The 22,290-nt window shown below is 36.1% G+C and overlaps 1 protein-coding gene across 5 annotated transcripts in view; it reads left to right on the top strand.

Annotated features, from left to right (window-relative positions):
• The window catches only part of Obsc (Obscurin), a 493,648-nt gene that overhangs the window by 363,686 nt on the left and 107,672 nt on the right, over positions 1 to 22,290 (top strand). For all 5 annotated transcript variants that reach the window (XM_083139413.1, XM_083139410.1, XM_083139409.1 and 2 more), the window contains 6 exons: positions 7,495 to 7,618; positions 8,223 to 8,352; positions 14,221 to 14,396; positions 16,064 to 16,169; positions 18,089 to 18,373; positions 19,772 to 20,056. In XM_083139413.1, coding sequence (XP_082995539.1) covers positions 7,495 to 7,618; positions 8,223 to 8,352; positions 14,221 to 14,396; positions 16,064 to 16,169; positions 18,089 to 18,373; positions 19,772 to 20,056 — 1,106 coding nt within the window. The remainder of the gene's footprint in view (positions 1 to 7,494; positions 7,619 to 8,222; positions 8,353 to 14,220; positions 14,397 to 16,063; positions 16,170 to 18,088; positions 18,374 to 19,771; positions 20,057 to 22,290) is intronic.

The raw sequence follows: 22,290 nt of genomic DNA, 5'->3' as shown, positions 1-22,290 counted from the left end.
TAGTTACTTTGCACTAGGTTTAATGTACAATGTGTGTGTGCTTAAATATTGGTGATGTTACCTTTAGAAAATTCTGAGGAACTGTCACAAAACATTGCAGCAAGAATAAAAAACACTTTCATAGTAAAATTTACTGTATTATTTTGTAATATCTAACAATGGTTATGCATTTTTTTTTAACATTTATATGTAATCAATGATGTTAATTTCTAAATTTAATTATGTATCACATTTAAAAGAAACAAATACATTATAATTATTTTTTTTAATATTTACATAATTTTTTAATGGAAAGTGCAATATTTTAACCTAAAGAAATAGACACATTTTATGATTCTACCTTAAATACAATTAATTTTTGTTGTTACATTCTGAAGCCCTATTATTTGCGTGGGCAAACCCCATGTTATACTCAAAACATTGGTTGCTGACACTGAGAGCAGAGAGTGCGAAGAAAGTTAGACAGTTTAAAAGGAGACAAGAGCTCCTTGCTATTCGATTGGACGTTTGCCAGCATTAAGAGAAATTTCTTTTCAAGACGTTTACCCCAATTAAAGAGGAGAGGAGGGGGAGTTCGAACAGACTGGGATTTCCTCCTTGTTGCTATGGGCTGCCTGAAGCAAGCAGACGTTCATGGCAATTAACGGGACAGGAATAGAGCCTTCCCATGTCACAGACCTCGAGAATGTATTTGTTGTATCGACAGGGGATACTTTAGAGAGCTGCCCACTGTTGCCACATTTGTGAGCCTCTTTTGTTGTGCCTTACTCGGATTTCACTTTGGCTTGCTTGCTTCAGGCAGCGAGCTGCATTTTGCTCAAGTGTGTGAAAGAAGTTCTTTGTGATATTGTTGTGACTTCTGTAATTGTGTGTGAAGAACTTGATTTGTGATTTCTTTATTGTGAAATTGTGATATGTAATAGTGATCAATAATGGCTGCAACACGTGGTGCAAAATTGGATAAAATTGTAAAGGTAATTGAATGTTTATTTTACAGTATTTTAAAATTACTTTGCTCTAGAGATCATACGTATTTTGACAAGAGACATGGTAGATTTTGCCTACAGTTAATCTGGCAAGGGGGAAGTAACTTATTAAAAAAAAAAGTTGACATCTTCCATTGACAAGATGCAGTTTTATTTTGAAAATGCTTAAGCATTGTTTCATATTTTTGCATTGAAAAATTAGCATATAAATGATACCTTACTTGGCAAAAATTATTCAATATTTGACATCTGCGTTTATTACATCCTCTATTAAATTAAAAGACATGATCAGACATTCAATGATAATTAAAATTATAGTAAAAAGAATAATTAAAGATCAAGCGATTATATAAATTTCAGTGGTTTGAAGGTAAAATTATTTTAGTTTGTAGGGACAAGTGCATTGGTAGATTTTGCAAATTTTATAGTAATTTTGTGGGGCATGTCATAAGTCAGAAATGAACATTATATTTCTTAGGCATGTGACTTACTGGAATGTGCCTTCTCTCTTGGCTTTGGTGTGAAGTTATCCACAAGGCATGTAATATATACACATGAATAGTGCATGGTGTGCATTGTAAAGAGGTAAAAAAAATTATAAAAAATAATATTGGAACTAACTTCATGACATAACAGCTCTGAGAAATCCAGGACCTATCAAACTTTCTTCACTGGGTGATGCATTGTCAGTGCCTTGATCTTGTTATCTGACATTTAATCTCTAAAGCACACTGCTTGTTCCTCTCAGGAAATTCTTAAATATTAACATGAAAATTGCCATATTAAACAAAATAGGACATCATTTAGGTACTGAACCCAAGTAACCGATAGTTGTTGGCCAAATGTGAGAACATACAATGTGAGAATGGGCAATTGTGATTTTGGCCATAGCTCCAACAGGTGATTTTAATGTTTGGTCAGTGAACTGTAAATTAAAGTATATATAGATTTGTGTTGTGGCTTACAACAATTCATTGTGAAGCCAAATATAAACTTCAGTACAAATTATTTCTGTAAAGTAAAAATTTATGCAACACTTTCTCATTCATATGGTGTCCCTGTTTTCAAGGTACCTTCAAATGGTTGCACAAAACATTTTCTACTGAGTTTACTTACTTTTACACATTTCAGGGAGTTTAGTCTACACATATACCCTCTGGTGCAACAGCCCTTGAGGGCCATGGTGCACCTAATGACTGCCAGCCTCACTACCACATACCTCAGCAGAGGTGGGTGACCGTTACAGGCTGACATGTCGTCAGCATGAGAAACCCCCAGCTGTTGTTTTAGGTTTCCGTGACTGGAATACGCTACTCATTCGTAGCTTCCCAATTTTCTCACGATGGTGTGTGGCCACCAGTCCCGTACACTGGCTGAAATCTGACAAGAAAACTTGTTATGCTCACCAACAGGATACTCGAAACAGCATGTGTCCCATAGCCCAAAGCCTGATGCCTTAGACTGCATGCTATGGTGCAGGACTTATTCTACACCGCACAGCATTGTTTATTATATATATATATAACACAGGAATAGGATGAGAAAAGGTGCCAGAAGGGCGGATAAACACAGATGAAGAAGAAGACAGTAAACACTTACCACACAAAAAGAAAAAGTTCGATATTTTGCGACCCAGGTTGAATTTTCAACGGAGAATAGATAGATAGATAGATATATATATAACAAACCACTTTCACAAGTATACCTGTAAGAATGTTCTTGATCTGTTTCAACTAAACAGACAAACCATGAGTAATTCCCAACACAGAAATATATTTAAATCCATGGTGGCTGACAAATGACTGGTGAGCGACTTCAAATTACAAATTTGTTTCTACTTTCATAAACAAAATATTATATTATCAGTCTGTATGTTGACTGAAATGTTCGGACAGAAACACTGTCATTGAAGATTAAGCACACACAGGAGATGTACTATGTAGAAATTATTCATATTGATACAGATGCGACTTACTCACGTAGTATAAATTATCAGTACAATATAAAAAGAAAAAAATCTTTTATAAAATACCTAAAAGTACTTATGTTGGTGAGTAAATGATTTCCGTGAAACTACGTTTCGGGATGTATCTACTCCCTTCATCAGGTAGATAAGCTATGCCAATTTAATTATGCCATTGGCTGCGTCAAACAAGACTTGGATCAAGAGGTATGGTAAAAATGGATAAGAAGGTTAAAATGTGATTTAAGGCAGCTGAACATGTGTAGGTGTCTTATTTCTCCCATTACATTGGAATCCTGATGTAAAAGTCCATAGAAACACTAAAACAATTTACTAAAACATGTTAAAATCACTTTTCCAGAAGTGGCTAGGTAAGTCTGTACAGCTGACTGAGGAAGCCTCTCATGGAATGCCGGAAGTTGTGCGGTGTATTTCCCTCTTACTCCCTTTCTCTCCCCCTACTTTCGTTGTTTTTCATTTAAAAAATTTAAGAAGTGGGAAATAACACAGAATTCAGTATTAATAATTCTAGGGAAGTAAAAGAGCAGATCGAAAAACTGGAGTTAGATAAGGATGATCAAATAATGAGCTTTGATGTGGTAAACTTCAATCCTAGCATCCCCAGATACAAAGCAGCCAACTGTTTATTTAGATGGCTTAGAGAAAAAGGAGTAGATATAGTTGTGGCTTGGGAATATGTATGGTGGTTTGACCTATGTACTAGATATAACTATTTCAGTTTTAACAAAGAAGTGTACATACAGAAAGAGGGATTAGCCATGGGAAACCCTATTTCAGGGATTGCCTCGGGGATCTTCATGCACTTTGTAGAAAAAACAGCCTTAGAACAAATGGTAGGAAATATTAAATATTTCGGGTTATAGGGGGAAAAGCTGATCTTCTGAAATTATTTGAAGTACTGGGGAAACAATATCTCCGAATTAAATTCACAAAAGAAGAGATGGTAAAGGATGTAATGGGCTTCTTAGATCCAAAAATCATTAGAACCGGAACAAAAATTAAAACCGGGGATTTTCATAAAACCCTTCCTGGGGACTTATACATTCACAACCAGTCAGAACATGCCAAAAGAACAAAACACAACATCTTTCTTAACTTTTTCATTCGGGGGATACGACTATGTAGTCAAAAGAACGAGAGGGAAAAAGAAGAAGAATGGATCTATAGGATGGGAAAAAAGAATTTATACAAAGAGGAAAACGTGAATAAGATACGCAGGAAAGCGCACAAGATATGTAAAAAGGAAAGGATAGGAGAGGGGAGAGAGGGGAAAGAAATGAAGGGTGACAAGGGAAGAAAGATGAAAGAAAACGAAATTGACATAGAGAATAAGAAATACTAATATATCGGCATTCTGTATTTCAAAGGAATTTTGGAAATGGTGGAAAGAGTAGCTAAAGAATACGGCATCAAATGCAGGATGAGATCACCACGAATGATAGAGAAACATTTCATACAATATAAAAAGGATGGGAAAGAAAAGGAAAATAAAATGGAAGATGAAAAAGGGGTTTGGAAGATGAAAAAGGGGTTTATAATATAACATGTTCCTGTAATAAAGAATATATAGGTCAAACTGGCCGAAGAATGAAAATTAGGTGGGGGAAACATGACAAAGACATAAAAGAAGGAACCCCAAGAACTGGACTGTCAGAACATGTAATCGAGGAAGAACATAGAATTCAGAAGCGAGAAATAGTGAGAGTTGATCATAAACCATTAAATAGGAATGTATACGAAGCATCGTATATCTGCAAAGGGAGGGATAATAAACTAAACAGAGAGGATGGAAACATTGATGAAAAATGGATCAAAATGTTAAAGAACGTGTGTTTGTTCCCCCTCTTCTCAGCAACGTCGATGAGGTGACCACGGAATCGTTCCTCCATGACAAATTCAAGTCAGTACTTGTGTAAGATATACAAATGCTCATGCCTCCAGTAGCGGCGTCTGAAACTAGCAATGTGCAACAATAAACTTGAAGATATGCTGTATTTGTTGATGTATAAACCATTTCTGTTACACATACACTTTCTTCACAATTAACGGTTACTTTTCTATAACTAATTTATAGAAACCCTGTATATAACAGTCCATTTTATCAGCCCCTGCATATATTTTCAACCATGGTAGGGTTTCTCTGACATCATCAAAATTAAACTACTTCCAAGTTTTCCAGCATTGTGAAGCATACAACGCTCTTGTTGTTAAGAGGAGAAATACATATTGAGTGATATGAAATCTGGTTTTCATTATCAAAACCAACGTACAAGCTTGACTTAACATGACTCGAGATTTCGAAGTATCAAGAAAGTCCCATGCGAAAGTCTCAATGTTCTTGTTTCTCTGTATCGCAACAACTGGTGCTCATCAAATTAAGGTGTTTGCATTTCAGTTTCAAACATGGAGAGAAAGAAAAAATGAGAATGTTAATTTTTTGTACTGCTCAATTTAAATAGTGTGGTTTCCAAAGTATTTTCTTCGAAGTTTATCATTTTTAGTGTTAGCAATATTATTAAACTTATTAACACTATATAAGCTGACAATTCACAAAAGCAATATCAACAAGAAAATAAAATAAAGTAACATGCTGTAATGTAGCTACGTAATGTTAATTTGTTATATTTAATCACAGGAAGAATACAAATTAATCAGATTTCATAATTCTCATCATATGAGATAGCATAATTTGTCTTTTGTAGTCGTAAGGTCTATGGTACTGCAGTCAGCTTTTACATTGAATAGGCAATGAGCTTGGCATTTATTGCAGAGAAATATTGTGCCCTCTCTCTTCCAGGTTGAAAGATCGACCATGACTTTTGGCAAGTCTTGCAATGACTACATAAAACTGTCACACTACGCCACTGATAACCAAATATTTCTGATGTAAAAATTCTAGTTGGTTACTTGGGTAGTTTTTATATGCATCCATAATTATCATGCTTGCTGATGGTCAGCAGTAAATTGTATTCTGTCAGTATTTCTCACTTTAATAATCCTAAACATTGGCTATAAAATTCTCATGGAAAGTGTATTTATGTATGTGCATCACATACCTGCATAACTAACTAACTAACTAACTAACTCCCTAGCCTTCTTAAACCCGAAGGTTCATGGCTGCAGCAACACAGGCCTTCCATCTTTCCCTATCTTGAGCAAGTTCTATATACTCTTTTCCATCTCTACCGCTTTCCCTTAGGTCCATCTCAACGTTGTCCCTCCATCTTCGTCTTGGCCTTCCTACAGGTCTCTTACCATCAGGTTTCCCAACAAGAATCCTGTAAACTCCTCTTTCCTCTCCCATTCGTGCCACATGGCCTGCCCACCTAAGTCTTCTTGATTTAATTATTCTAATAATATCTGGACATGGATACAAATTATGTAGTTCTAAATTATGTAACCTTCTCCACTCACCTGTCTCCTCATCCCTTTTAGGTCCAAAGATTTTCCTAAGGATCTTATTTTCAAATACTCTCAATTTATGTTCCTCTTTCAATGTAAGGACCAAGTTTCACATCCATATAATACTACAGGCAAAATTACTGTTTTGTATATTTTAACTTTTAGTTTCTTAGATATTAAATGGGAAGACAAAAGTTTATGAAGAGAGAAGTAACATGCATTTCCTGAATTAAGCCTACTTTTTATTTCCTCTTTAATATAATTTTCATTTGTTAATATTACTCCTAAGTATTTGAATTTGGAAACTGGTTCAAACGAGTTGTTATCAATAATTAGATTTTGATTATTACCTAACACTTGGTTTCGGCCTGTAAGCATATATTTAGTTTTCTCTTTGTTAACTTCCAAACCTATCTCTTTAGCAGTTTTGAAAAATATTTTAGCATTATTCTTAATTGTAATCACATCATCCCCTAGTAAGTCTACATCATCTGCATATGCTAACAATTGAGTCACACCATTTAATTTTAGTCCTTCTTTAGTTTCTTTTACCTTCCTAACAGCATATTCTAAGGCAAAATTAAAGAGCAATGGAGATAATGCATCTCCTTGTTTTAACCCATCATGAATTGTAAATTTGTCAGACATATTAATACCTACACGAATTTTACTTTCTGTTTCACTGGTGCATATTTTTATCATACTAACAAGCTTCTTAGGTATTCCAAACTCTACTAATATATTATATAATTTATCTCTTTTGACCGAATCATATGCTTTTTTAAAATCAATGAATAGCTGATGGACATTTTGATTATATTCCCACTTTTTTTCAAGTGTCTGTCTGATGTGAAAAATTTGATCTGTAGTTGATCTGTTACGTTTAAATCCACATTGATAATCACCTATAATTTCATTAGCATATGGGGTTAGTCTTGTTAAAAGAATGTTACATACCTGCATGGTTACTGAAATTTTAAACCCTAAAAGTACTAACCATAAATGTTAGAGAAATCAAATGGTCCTCTAGAATAAATTCAATTACATTATGAAAAGCCAGATATAATTTCACCTTATTCACATTCATATGAGTTGTACTTTAACCGAAATGTTTCTTTCAAGGATGAAGAGGATTCATTAGCATTGGTATTCCAACACGTAAAGCCTGAAGATGCAGGTTTATACACATGTGTGGCTTCCACTACAAGTGGAAACATATCTTGTAGTGCAGAGCTTACTGTTCAAGGTTAGTTGTCATTGTTAAAGGTGATAGTAAATAACGTAACAAGTTGAAAAGGAAATTAAAACTTTTGCTGCACTAGGTCATCCAGTGTTTGGCACAATAGTTGCTCATTATTGATGAGTTCTGTTTCTTTGCTTTTACCTGCTTGTACTTCGTGCATGTCATGATATCAGATCTATGTTTAATTTGAGGGCACAATCATAACAATTGAATGTTTGTGATGAAATTAAGAACTTGTCTTGACAAAAAGTTGTTAATGTACATCGATCTGTCTCAAAATGACTTCACCAAATAAAGGTTTGGATGCCTAAGACAAAATGCCCTGTGTTCCTCCCATATTTCATTGTTCAGCATTTAGAGAAACAGTTTAAATTTACTATTCTGCGAAACTATATTAATCACCAATTTATTATGGTGACTCTCACATTAAATCAGTATGGGGAATACAGAATCCTATGTGAATTCATCAATTCAACACTTACTTTCATGTTTAATCTACAAATAGAGTAATTCACTTTGTTAAATATTATAAATAGATGATTTAAACAATATTCCCACTCTTCAAGATACAAGGTCAATAATGGCTTCAATTCCTTTTTCCTGTTAGGGGCTGTCATTCATCGAGAACCTGAAGCACCAAAAATTAAGCTAGAGCTAACAGACACTGAAGTCAGCATTGGAGGATCTGCAATGCTGGAGCTAAAAGTTACAGGATTTCCCAAACCAGAAATCATATGGTAAGGTGGCATTTGCTACATTATATTGCATTGTACAAAGGGTGGTTAAAAAATTTTGCACAATCCACTATAACTTTTTTATTATTTACACTATGGCAATGAGGTTTCATGTGAACACATTTTGGTTCTTTGAGTACATGTTGCTCAATGTAGCCTCCGTCTGCTGCAACACATCTGCACCAGCATTCTTTCCATGCCAAAAAGGCACTTTGGTTAATCTCAGGGGGCTGACTTGCACGCAATTGTTTCACACAGGCAATGAAATCTTTGTCTCTGTCGAATGTTTTCCCACGCAGGTGAGTTTTCAGACGGCCAAAGAGTGAAAAATAGGAGGTGGCCAAGTCTGTACTGTAGGGGGGTTGAGGGACCACTTCCCATTACATCATTCTGATTTTCTGCAGCGTCATCGTCAGGCCCATAGCTAGAATTGATCTCCCGGGGGGGGGGGGGGGCTCACGGGTTATTTATTTATTTATTTATTGTCTTGTTTATCATGGCGCCTTTTCTACCACTTAACCATGTTTACAACAACATTTAAACCATTACATAGAAAGGTAAATTTTAAAATATAAAAAGAGAAATATAAAATTACAAAGAAAAAATTACAGAAAAAAATGATAAGAAAAAAAATACATACGGGAATAAAATCCTAACCTATACACACGAACATACAACAAAACACACACATACACACACACACACAATCAGATATTCATGACAGTCGTCAGGGATTTGAAATATTAAGGTGAATAAGGATTTTCAGTGTTGTTCTGCGCTTAACTGTATGCAATTTATCACTAAAATATAATGTGCTAACTATTTGTGCCCAATAAAAAATGTTTTAATTGCGTCTTAAAGACATATACTGAAGATGAGTTTCGGATTTCGAGGGGCAGTGAGTTCCAAAGACGAGAAGTAGAAACTGTGAAAGATTTTGAATAAAAATTTGAGTTATGAAGGGGGATGAGTAGTTGAGTTCTCCCTCGCGATCTGGTGTCAAGGCTGTGTGATTCGGAAAGCATTGAGAATCTGCTCGAGAGATACGCCGGTTCCTTTGAACTGATTGCCCTATAGAGAAGGGTGAGGTTGTGTACCTTTCGCCGATCAATTAATTTGAGCCAATTTAGCTTTGTAAAGAAAATGGATAAATGGTCCCTATATTTCAGATCGAAAATAAAGCGGACGCAGGTGTTTTGTACTCGTTGAAGACGTTGAGCGAGATCATCTGGTAGTTCGGAATAGACAGAATCGCAGTAATCGAAGTGTGGAAAAACAAGTGCTTGCACCAGTTTGATTTTAATGCTAACGGGTAGAAAATGTTTAAACCGAACAAGAGCGTGTAATGCAGCGAAGGCTCTTTTACTAGTTAAATTTACGTGATCTGACCATGAGAGATGCTGATTAAACATTACGCCCAGATTTTTGGCTGTTTTACTTAATTTAATAGCTTTCCCTAAGACCATTATGGGCGGGAGGGAAGAAATTTCAAATGCTGAAAGCATTTTTTGTGAACCTATAAGAATAGTTTTGGTTTTCGAAGGATTAATTAGTAGCCCATGATTAGCTGACCAAGTACTGATTTTGTTCAGATCATAATTTATATCGCGAATTGAATTTTCAATATTATTTGGAGGAAAGGACAAATAGAGCTGAACATCATCTGCATAGATGTGATATTTACAGTGTTCGAGTGCGTCAGGAATATGGTTAATGTACAGAGAGAAGAGGAGTGGACCGAGGACGGTTCCCTGGGGGACACCGGCGCTGATTGATCGCCACGACGATTTCTCACCAGAGTTGAAGACGCATTGTTGGCGTTCATTAATATACGAACGGAACCAAGCTACGGTTGGGTCAGAGAAGTTGTACAGGAAGGATAGCTTGGATAGCAGGATGTCGTGGTCAATAGTCTGAAAAGCTTTACTAAAGTCCAGAAGTACAAGAATAGTTACTTCTTTAATGTCCATGGCGTGTCTTATGTCGTCCGTCACGTTGATGAGCGCTGTGCAGGTGCTATGGTTGCGCCGGAATCCCGATTGGAGGGGATTCATTAGATTGTTTCGTGATAAGAAATTACGCGTTTGGTTACTGACAACGTGTTCGAGAGCTTTGGACAGAGCCGGAAGAATACTTATCGGCCGGTGGTCGCCGAGGCTGAGAACTTTGTTTGTTTTCGGCAGAGGGCGAACCTTAGCCAGTTTCCAAATCGACGGGAATATGCCGAAGGACAGGGAGAAATTAAAAATACCTGTTATAGGAACGAGAACGTACGGGAGAATTTTTTTAATCATTAGAACAGAGATTTCGTCTATTCCCACAGCAGTGGATTTTATTTTATTGAGAGCTGACTGAACGTGTTCTGGCCGAATGGGCGAGAAGAAAAATTTTGGTGCGGTGCCGTGAACGGTGGTCGAAATCGTTCGTATTGTTTCTTCCCTTACATTATTGTCCAGTGTTTGAACTTCGCTGAAATATTCGTTCAACATTTCTATGGAGAAGTTTAATTGATCGTTCCTTTTTTGTTTACCAACCCCTAAAGTTTTCAGTTTTTTCCAAATAACATCCGACTTTTTCTCATAATTCAGAAGATCGTTCGCGAATCGACGGGCTTTGTAAACTAATTCCATTTTTAAAAAAATTAACAGTATTAAATGAAAGTAAATTATGTGTGGGGGAGGGGCCATTACATTACATAAAATTTATATCTATATATATATATACACACATTTTTGTACATCTTTTAAAATATCTCTTGGAAGTGTTAATTTGCTGGTACTGAAATCTTACCTTACACACTCCAAACTGCTTTAGATGATACAGATATTTATATCACACAAAAAAAATGCAAATTATTCAATCACAGTGTGCACAGTACATTCCACCCCCGGCCGAAGCAATGAAACTCCCCTTCGTTCCTTAAACTTCGGATCTGTTGACCTTTGATGCAGATGCAGATGCATCATGACATCCAAGTCACAGATTCTGTCTAAATGGAGGCCGCAACAGGGGTGGAGAAGGTACAGATAAAGAAGCTCCCTCATGAAGGAACTTATAAAGTCTAGAGAATCTTCTAAATACTTGCAGCTGCTTAGACTTCAGCTCATAAACAAGATGAGCGAATGTAATAGTAATAGCTGCTGTTCATGTTCTGTGGATTTATCCTTAAAGTTGTGAGCTGTCTAAATTTTCACTCTTCACTGCAAACAAATTATTCATGCATTGTGGGTACACAAGGTACGGCATGCATACCCACAAAACGGTAAGAAAAAATGAAGCATTTCTTTTGTCCTTCCCTGAACATTAAAATTCAACAATTATCGCTCCGAAGGCACTTCCACTGCAAGAAATTCCGATTTCCACACGAACCCACTGCTGCCTACCTTGTGTTGCCTGACCCTCCTGGAAGCAGTCCCGAGTGATCCAAATTATGCCTTTGGCGCTGTCCGCACCCACCCGATCCACGTTTCTGCCGATTTCCGTGAGCAAACGCCAGAGACAAAAGCTGTGGCTTCTCTTGGGTACTCTAGAAATCCGGAAGGCAACCCCATTGGTTCAGATCAGCCCTGACCATATGTTTGGGTCTGCCCATGCTCACCCCATCCTGCATTGCCCCGTTCAAAGCACAGAGGTCTGAGAAGCCAGGATACCAAAAATTTTGACAGCATCTGCAGTGTTGGCAGTAGTCAACATTTTTTTTTTTCTGGAATGTTTATCTTACTCACATTTAGCAGTCACGTGTAGATAGATCACTGTGCTGGATTGCAATAAAAATACATTATATGATTGCTAAGAGGAGGGCAAGAATATTTTGTGGTAGAAGACCATATTTAATATATGCATAAACTATCAGATATAAAATATTTATGTGAGGTTAAAATTACACTATCAAGGTTTTTGCATATAGGGAGGTGAGAGCAGAAGGAACTTACTGACTGAGGATTGAGTATTGTGCATGAACCCTCTTTTGGCATCGTCACCATCTTGGGGGGAAATTATGTGAACAATCTGTAAGTTTTGCACAATTGTGAGAGTATAAGAGCATCTGTTTATCCCATTCCAGAAATCAACATTTTATTTAAGTTCATTTGCATTTCAGCCTATAAGTTGATGAGAATGGGTGTTGACTGTTGACTTGACAATATGAATGAATAAAAAAACAAAAAACATAAGTAAACTTTGGGATTCGAATTAACCTCCCCTCTCCCACAGACATTGCAAATATTGTGTCCAACATTTTTTTTTTAGCTTTTGAAGTTTGCTGGGATGAATACCATTGCATTTTCTTCATGACAGGCAACTCCAAGTCATTCATCCACAGGACACTTGTTACCGTGGGAGGTTGACTTTTTCTTTCTTCTGTCATGTGAAATTTGCAGCAAGTGTTTCATTCATATTATTTGTTTGTTTGTCGTTGCAGTGAAGTGATGAAATGTGAGAGGGGGGGGGGGGGTCGAGAGTTATTGATGACATTCTGGAGACTGGATTTTCGGCATAATAATTACGAAAAAAGTGCAAACAATCCGAAATGGGAGGTGTGCGTGTTCCTGATTTTCAGGACTTGTTTCAGGCAGGAGTTATGGAGGATGGTAAGCAGTATATTAGGCATTTTCAGAAAAAAAAATTATAACTCTACAGTTGACTGGCAATAGAAAAACCAGGAACTTTTGTTGTTGTTGTTGTTGTTGTTGTTGGCCTTGTTCATTGGTTTCCTCTGGGAAAGGTGTGTCAAATAGTAGAGGAAACGAAGGATACTGACATTTATGAAATTTAGCACATGCTATTCTACAGCACGATTGAAGTCAATTTTCGGACTGTACATAGCTACTATCAGAATATATTTGCAAATATAAAATATCATACATATATCTTACCTCATTACATTTGGATCTCTCTTGCAGCATTTAAGGTTATATCAGATAATCCTTAGTTTCCTCGTTAATATTTCAATAATTAACATCTATTTTAAAATATCTTCAATTAGTTTCCCTGTGCACAAAGCAAGCTTAAAATAACTTCTGCTTCCCTTAATCTTCATAACATGTTCCTCATAAAAAAAAAATGGTGTGATTCTTTATTCTCAAGCAACAACTTTTGTGTGGGTGATGATGGTCTATGAAAAGGGTGTAATGATTGATAAATGCTGCTGTGCTGTTCCGAAAAGTGATTCCTCTTATTTGAAAAGGACACAAGGATGATAAATTTTCCATTACAAAATTTGGGAAAAAGTAATTTTCTGTATAACATGATGGACTGGAGGGGGGTCTGGCCCCCTAACCCCGCCTTCAGTGCACCCATGTTGCGTACCCCAGTCTAAATATCACCACACACCACTGCCAACATTTACATAAAGGATCAAAGTATGTTCACATGAAACTTCATTGCTCTACTGTAAATAATAAATAATAAAAATGTTACAGTGCATTGTGCAAAACTTTTTCACCACCCTTTGTGGTTTTAGTTATTGCTTTGTGGTTATGGGTTATTCTTGGGCATTAAGATCCTTAACGCATTCACTGCTGAATACAGTATGTTTCCTTGAGAAGACTGTTTATGCTGAATAAATTTTGCAGTTATCAATTGAATTTACTTGTTTAATATAATTATTACCTTACATGATATGTGAATATCAAACAATATGCAGATGTTTTGGAGATCACCTTCTCTCACACAAAATTAATTAAAACTGACATTAAATGAAATTTACACTTTTAAGGGTATACACTAAGGGGTACACTAAAATTCTTTTGTTGAATTTCCTTAAAAAAGAAATTAGTTCATATGGAAGATGGCTTTCAAGAAGTTACACCAGGTGTTCCATTCATTGACTTGAAACTTTTTTAATGTTTTCCTTTTTATTTTGTACCACAGGAAAAGGGATGGCAATGAAGTGCAAGCGGGAGGAAGATTCAGATTCTTGTATGAAGATGATGAAAGCATTGCTCTCATAATCAAGGGAGTTACCTCAGACGATGCTGGAAATTATTCAGTTGTTGCAAAGAATGAATTGGGCCAGGCAACCACAAAAGCCCAGCTGTTTGTTAGAGGTGAGTTGCAAATGGGGTTTGAAGGGAGCAGAAATTCATGGCACAGAACCAGTCACAGAAAAAGAAAGCTACAAAAAGCACATTCTACAGTGGAATCCATGAGTATTACCATGCAAATTGTCAATCTCCATGTTTGTGCACTTTATTTGACCCAATAAGAGCTTCAAGAATTAAAAGAAACTCAAAATAAGCTGTTGACAACTTCTGCACCAACATACAAAAAAAATCCATCCCTTAAAAACACATAGGGTAAGTTCCTCTAAGAGTGCACATTCTCTAAGAGTAAGCAGCTTGATTTCTGAAGGTTGGCAGCATTGCAGGATGCTGCCATTTAGTCATCAGAAAGATCCACAAGTTGACTGTGTACACGTTGTACCTGGTGGATATTGTGGTGTTTGCCATGAAGTTGTCGGTAAATTTCTGTTTTTTGCCTGTTCACTGTAATATTGAACTCTCACATTTTAAGGGTGATAATCTGGTAATGGTAATAATTTGTTTTAAGTATGGTAATAAGTGTTAGTATACACCACAACATTGAATATCAGACATATGTGAGAACGACAGACACCCCTGCATGCTGCTGCTCTTGACCGATGAATTCTGAATCTTGTCTTGTTCCTTTAAGAGTATGCAGTGCATGGATAAGTCAGAAAATCAGAAGTTCTCACATCTTCACCGTTCAAAAACTCACTTCTGGCTTCAACTTCCGGGACTTTGTAAAATGACACAGTGACAACTAAACCAGTGCCTCCAAGGAAAATTGTGCGACCCCCTGATGATGCAACTCCATCAACATCAGCACAAGATGAACAGTGCGTGAACCCATAACTGAAGAGTGGGTTCAGTGCGAAAGTTGTGTTCAATGGTGGCACGAAGCATGCTCCTTTTATGAGGGCATGGGTATATTTTAATGCGACACCTGTTAATGCATACTCTTGAAGGACCTTGTACGAACTCTTAGAAGAACTGTCATTTTTCATAAATGTTTAAAACTAATACAAGTTTATTATTACTTTGTTCATATGTAGTCATAAGTCAATGTATCAATATGTGTTTTAGTGCAAACTGTTTGTCGTTATAATTATTTCTTTACCTTCTGTGAGATTGCAAAGCTAAGTGCATACTCTTAGAGGATTTCCCCCTAAGATGTAAGAGAAAAATGAATGAAAATAGTCATGGACAATTTGCATGGTAATACTCAGTGGCGGGGATTATGGCGGATGGCAGTTGCCCCCCCCCCCACTTTTCGCCACTTTTGCCCCCACACTATGCTAAACCTTATCTACAAAGGGAAATAAACTGTCTTTGTCCCCCTCCCTGTTTTTGAACCCAATTGCCGCCACTGGAATACTCATGGATCCCACTGTATCAGGCCAAGTGTTTCAGTAGAGAATGTGTACAGGATTTCAACAGTCTCTCCTAATAGTATGTTTATTTCAGTAATTTCAATAAATATCATAATACTACAAGAATTATAATGTTCTCACTGTGATGATTCTCCTTTGAGATATTTGGACACCAAACGCAGATGCCTTCTTCAAGCATCTTGTATTGAAATGTCGATAAAAATAAGATCTCACAGCAAGTACTACCCAACAATAACTGATTTATCTTGACTGAGATAATGCAGATTAACAATGTTGTAACAATATGTCCATTGCTTTCAGCTCCTCCAAAGTTCAAGATTAAGATGAGTGATATGGCGAGTATGACTGACCTCCCAGTGCACATGAAGGTGGAAGTACAAGGCTCCCCAGCACCTGATATTTCATGGTAAGGGCATTCAAGTAATCTGCTGGCTAATCAACTATTACATATCTCTATTGTTGATACATAAATCACTCAAAACTTGTTGATTTACCATTCAAAGAAGCTTCTTCTGATTTTCATTTTCATTTCTACAGCTTGATATATATCTATAACATTCATAACAGTAAAGCATTTTGCCATATTTTCATTTCTTTAATCGTTAACTGTTTCTACAATTCAAATGCTATGTTAGATGTAGTTTTATTGTATAGGCATTTTTTCCATTTAGGCCACCAAGCCATTACTTGTATTAATAATGTACTAAATGAAATATTGTATGACTTAATTTTAACCCTATTAAGATAATAATAATAATAATGATAATAAATATAGCTACATGAATATATTTTGTAATTTCTCTTTTTTTTTCATTTTTGTTCTATGAACAAACCATATTGTTCAGTGTGTCGTACTCATTGTAGCCTTATCAGAAAAACACATATGAAATATTATGAAAAGTATGATTGTGATTAAGTATAAAATGAATAAGTGAAAAAAAAGATTACACCATGGATTCAAAATAGGATTTTAAAATTTATATTTCATTACATTTTTTTATAGCTATTCACTTGTTGAAATGGGTGAAATATAGTAACATTTAACTCTTTCGCTGCGGAATTCTCTGGCACACAATATCCCTTGCCTGCGTAATTAAATTTGAAAAAATATTTTTTTATAAACAAATAAGTTTCACAATTACATTGCGTTATATATAAGAGAGAACTTACAAAATTCATTCCTTTCACTGGAAAACCATTCTGTAGTCCCTGGTTATATGATATTTTGAAAAATTTTGAAATTTTGAAAAAAAAAAATGTTAGAAAGAATAATTTTAAAAAATTACATTGCAAAATATGTTATAGAGAAATTACAAAGGTCATTCCTTGTCCTGGCAAACCATTCTGTAGTCCCTGATGGTATGGTATTTCTCAAAAAACGGGATGACGCAGAGTGGTGGAGCGGCGTGGAAATTCGTAAGTAGTATCAAGATACTGGGTGGCGAAAACTTCAGTTTGTTCTGCTGTGTGTTCAAATACTGAGCGGGGGAAATATTTGATAAAACAAGAAAATGGTGTGCTAAATACTGTATTGTCACCAAGTAATTTAGCACTTGCCTGTGTCGAACTTCCCGCACCTAGATCAATGCTGCTTTGCACTCTGCTCCATGATGTTATGGACGGCGGTACAAATTCTTCATCAGACACTACACAATCACTGTCACCACTTGAAGTCTCATAAAAACTGTCGCTATTATCGTCACAACTTAATTCACCTTCTGATTCAACAGTTGAGTAACATCATTATCAGACAAGTGTTGACGACTTGACGAAGATGTTGTTTACATTCGAACATGCATTTGAAACTGACATGTCAGAGCACTCAACGCTCGTATTCTAAACGGAGGCGTAGTTAGCAACATCATACGGATATAAACAAAACTACAAGTTCAAATAGTTCCAAATAGTATCAACAGATGTCTGAAGGCTACTAAAAGCAATGTACTGCGGAAATGCGACACCCGCAGCGAGTGGAAGTATGAACTCGCAATAATGCGACTTCCGCGGAGCAAGGCACCTGGCGTGCTGTGCATAAATGCGACGAGTGCAGCGAAAGAGTTAAAATTCTTTCTGAAAATCAAATTTTATATAAATAAAGGTATACTCTGTGCACAATCAACATGTTATGTGAAAGAAAGGTAATGTTCAAGTCAAATACTAATTTTCTAAGATAACAAATTTGATATAAGTAATGGTGTTTGATATAATTAATATGCTTCTATCTGTTCTATTCAACATAATCATATGGTGTGAATCATATCTTAAAAAAATATATTCTTTTGTGTGTATTTGTGTTAATGTGTTTTCTCTTCTCTCCTCTCCCAGGTTCAAAGATGGTAAACAGATCATTCAATCAGAGAGGATAAAAATTAAGAAGGAATCCAATGAAGTGTACACATTGTCCATTGAGAAAGTCCGTTTAGAAGACTCTGGTTCCTATTCAGTCATTGCAAGCAACGAAATGGGGCAGATGACTGAATTGTGGAAATTCATTGCCAACGCTCCACCAAAGTTTGTTAAGGAAATGAACAAAAGTGTTGATACATCTGAAGGGGACAATGTGACATTCGAAGTGAAAGTTGAAGGAAACCCTAAACCCAAAATTAAATGGTATGTCCCCTTCATTTTATGAGAACATATGCAAGTCACTTTCAAAGGTTTGGTAAATGTTATATTTTTCACAAGTTCCAAAATTTCAAATAACTATATATGTTATCAGTAGAGGCACATTTTTGGTAAATAAAAAAGCAAAATTTCTGTTCAAAAACAATCGATTGTGGGTTCAAATGAAGTAAATAAAATAAAATTTCAGTGTTATAGCGGTGAAAAATCGGATTAAAAGTGGTACAGAAAATGACATTTTGGTTTTAAAGTTGTGAATATAAATCCTAAATTTGATTTAAAAACTGAACTTATTACACAAAATAAACATATCCCTTCTAATAGCACATTTATGTAGTTACCGAAGTATTAAGTTTTTTCCCGTATAAAGGGGATCCATTTTTGCTTCTCAAATATGTACAGCAGAATTAAACAATTTTCCGTGAATTGTATAATTCTCAGCATAATCCAAACTTCAGAAAGTGTCGCATTGGTGAATAAACTTCTGTGTTTAAGAGTCAGTCTATTTCGCATCATTTAGTGTCAAAACAGGGTAGCAAAATTAACCTAACACCTTTCAGAAACATGAAAAATTAACATTGCAATGTGTTATTTCACATTTTGTGTTTTCATAAAGAATAAAATATGCATGCCTCTAGTTATCAGTGTATGTTTTAAGTTGATATTTGTGTAATAACAAGTGTGTTAAGCAACTACCATCTGTTTTAAAGCAAATGACAACACTTCTACTGGTTCTTGCAAATTATGATACTTGTACTTCAGCATTACAGCAATCCAAATTGTTGATAATAGTTATAAATACTAGAATGTAAATATTATTGTGCACAATCAAGCTACCAGAGTTTTGCTTAAATATATTCTTACATTCATTTCCAACACAGTCAGTATATTAATCTGTAAACACTTCACAAGGAACTCTCATGATAGTGGAACTAGGCTGCCTCCCTGCCTGAAATTCCAATATAATAAACAATGTGTTTTTTAAATTGTTATTTTTATTTTATTGATCCAATACCAATGTGTTTTTTATTGTAGGGTAATGATGTATTTTTATTTTAGTGTAATACCAATGTACTACACACTGTTTCTTCTTTTTTATATAATGATGAAGTAACTAAATACTATTTTTTTCTTATCTTGACGTTTTCCAATGCCCGTTTAATCAAGCATGTAAGGAATATAATAAAATTAAAATTAAAACAATTTTTAGGTAATCATAAAATTCACTTATGTGACACAATTTTGTACTCGGCAAAATAATAATTTAAACACCACTAACAAGCATTGGTGAATTATTTATTTGTAGTTTGTTGACAAAAAAATTGTACACAATCATCTGTAATAAAAGTACTTTGGTATGACTTTTTTTATTTTTCCTTGTTGCAGGTTCAAAAATGGAGAAGAACTTAAACCAGATGGTAAACACATTGTTGTTGAAGAAGATGATATCACATACACACTTACCATTAAAGGCATTACAAGAAAGGATGCAGGCAACTATTCATGTGAAGTCACCAATGAACATGGCACCACCCAAAATTCTGGTGTGATGAATGTTCGCTGCACCCCTGAGTTCAAGAGGAAGCTGAGTGATGCTGAGGCGAAGGAAGGGGAGAAAGATATAGAGTTCACTGTAAATGTAGAGGCTTACCCCAAGCCAAAGGTTAAATGGTAAGTTTACCAGTTACTTATTTAGCAAGTTGAAGTAATTAATGTACAGGGTCCATTCTGAAAGTATCCGAACTGTCCGCAGCACGGCACGAGAATCGGTCGAGGGTTCGGGTAAGCTGCGCCAGGTGGCAGTGGGGACCTTAACCTTCAAAACAAGGCCTCGCTCAGTTGCCTGCAAGCAGTGGTTGAGGTGCAATCGCTCGTGTTGTGTACACGGAAAAAAACGTCACGTTGAGAATTTGCAGTTGGTGGATTTGGTGAAAATGGAGCACACTTTGGAACAGCGCTATGCTGTGAAATTTTGTGTAAAATTGAAAAAAAAAACTTTAAGGAGACTTTAACCATGCTACGGGAGGCTTATGGCAAGGAAGTGATGTCCCGCATGCAAGTTTACACATAGCACATGGCGTTCAAGGAACACCCCCACGTTCCCTCGTCAAAAGAAGGCTTGGATGTCAAAATCAAAGTTGAAGACAATGCTCCTTGTCTTTTTCAACGTGAAGGGGGTCATGCACAAAGAATTTGTAGCTGCTGGGACCACCGTGAATGCAGCTTACTACAAAACAGTGCTTCAACGTCTCCGACAGAGGGTCCAGCGCGTCCGGTCTGACATCACAGACAGGTGGGTGCTTCGCCACGACAACGCACCAGCTCACACAACACTGTTGGTAGGTGAGTTTTTGGCCAGCGCACTCGTGGCAACGCTGCCTCATCCCCCTTACAGCCCAGACTTGGGGAAGCGTTTTGCTTCAATTGAAGAGGTTCAAGCTGCCAGGACTGCAGCATTAAAGAGGGTGTCAGTCAAGGACTTCCAGGACTGTTGTGAACAGTGGAAAAGTCGCTATACAAGTGATATTGAGGCTGAAGGTGCCTACATTGAAGAATATTGACAGCAGTTGTAATTGTCATCAATAAATTGTGCAAATAAATAAGTTCGGATACTTTCAGAATGGACCCTGTATTATAGAGAACAGAGATAGGAAAAGTGGAAAACTGAAATCTTCTATGAATTACATGTTATCATTTCGAAAGCGAAAAATAAGAAAGCAATTTAAAGTATAATTTGTTTGGAGGACAAGGAGGGCACTCATTTGACAAACAATTTATATATTTGCTGTTGGTTTGTTATGGAGCGGATGAAGTGATTATGCATGTATTATATATATATATATATATATGTGGGGGGGGGGGGGTTATATATACCCACACACCCATCGATGCAATAAAACTTAATCAGTGAGATAAAATTAAGTTTTTATTTACTGACTGAACTTTCATGAAGGATTTTGCCCACCCTAATCAGAGGGTCTGCGCATGCTTATGAATTGTACAAGAATAGAACATGCTTTTTTCCATCCATTGCAAAGAGGTTTTGGTTGCCTGTGCTGTCTGGCTGCATTACGTGAGACCATGGACGGAAGTGCGCATGCGCCAACTGGACGTGTTCGTTGACCCCACTTTGGTCAGGAAGTGGGTTCCATGTAAATTGTCTGCTGTGGAAACAGCGATGATGTTTCAAACGTATGCCGCCAAAATAAGTAAAGACATTTACGAATTGTAAGGATACAGAATGAAAAAAAAAAAAAAAAAATAGCCATCCATATACTATATAAGCAAACAGATCATATCAGGAAAAGCTTCATCATGTCAAATTAGTAGATAAATTTGTTTGTAAACCAGTAACTTTATTTTGGATCATTCAATCAAATTGATCTCCTTAGTAAATATTATAATTAGCACAAATGTACGCAGCAGTAATCAGGATAGTATTCACTAATAATAGTATTATTATACAGAGGATTATATAAATATAATAAAGAAAATGTAGTAACTGAATTGTTTGTGGCATTGTGTTTTATATCGAGGGCATTTTGAAGAATGTGCAACAGGGGCCAAAACATCACAGTTTTCTTTGTTCTACTTTGAAACAGTTTGTTACGAATTGTAAAAGACATCACAAACACAACACACAAGCAGTGTCTAATAAAAACAACAAACTATCCCATGGAAGCAAAATTCCAGAGTGCTTTGATGGGTGTGGGTGTTCTACCTGCTTCCGCTCTCGTGTTTCGAATCCTACTTTCCAGCTAGTTTTGTTTCCCTTGGCCAGACTGTACAGGAAAGAACATGCTCATAACCAATGTGGTATTTAAGAAATTCCCAGAGGGGGGAAATTCTACTGACTGTCTAGAGACAACATGAGATAATGCTTTATATGTGTGTGTGTGTGTGTG

The sequence above is a fragment of the Lepisma saccharinum genome, chromosome 17 (genome assembly GCF_977018435.1).
Source record: "Lepisma saccharinum chromosome 17, izLepSacc3.1, whole genome shotgun sequence".
In the NCBI taxonomy this organism is placed as follows: domain Eukaryota; kingdom Metazoa; phylum Arthropoda; class Insecta; order Zygentoma; family Lepismatidae; genus Lepisma; species Lepisma saccharinum.
The sequence above is the reverse complement of the archived record's forward strand: the minus strand, read 5'-3'. Positions and strand labels throughout refer to the sequence as shown.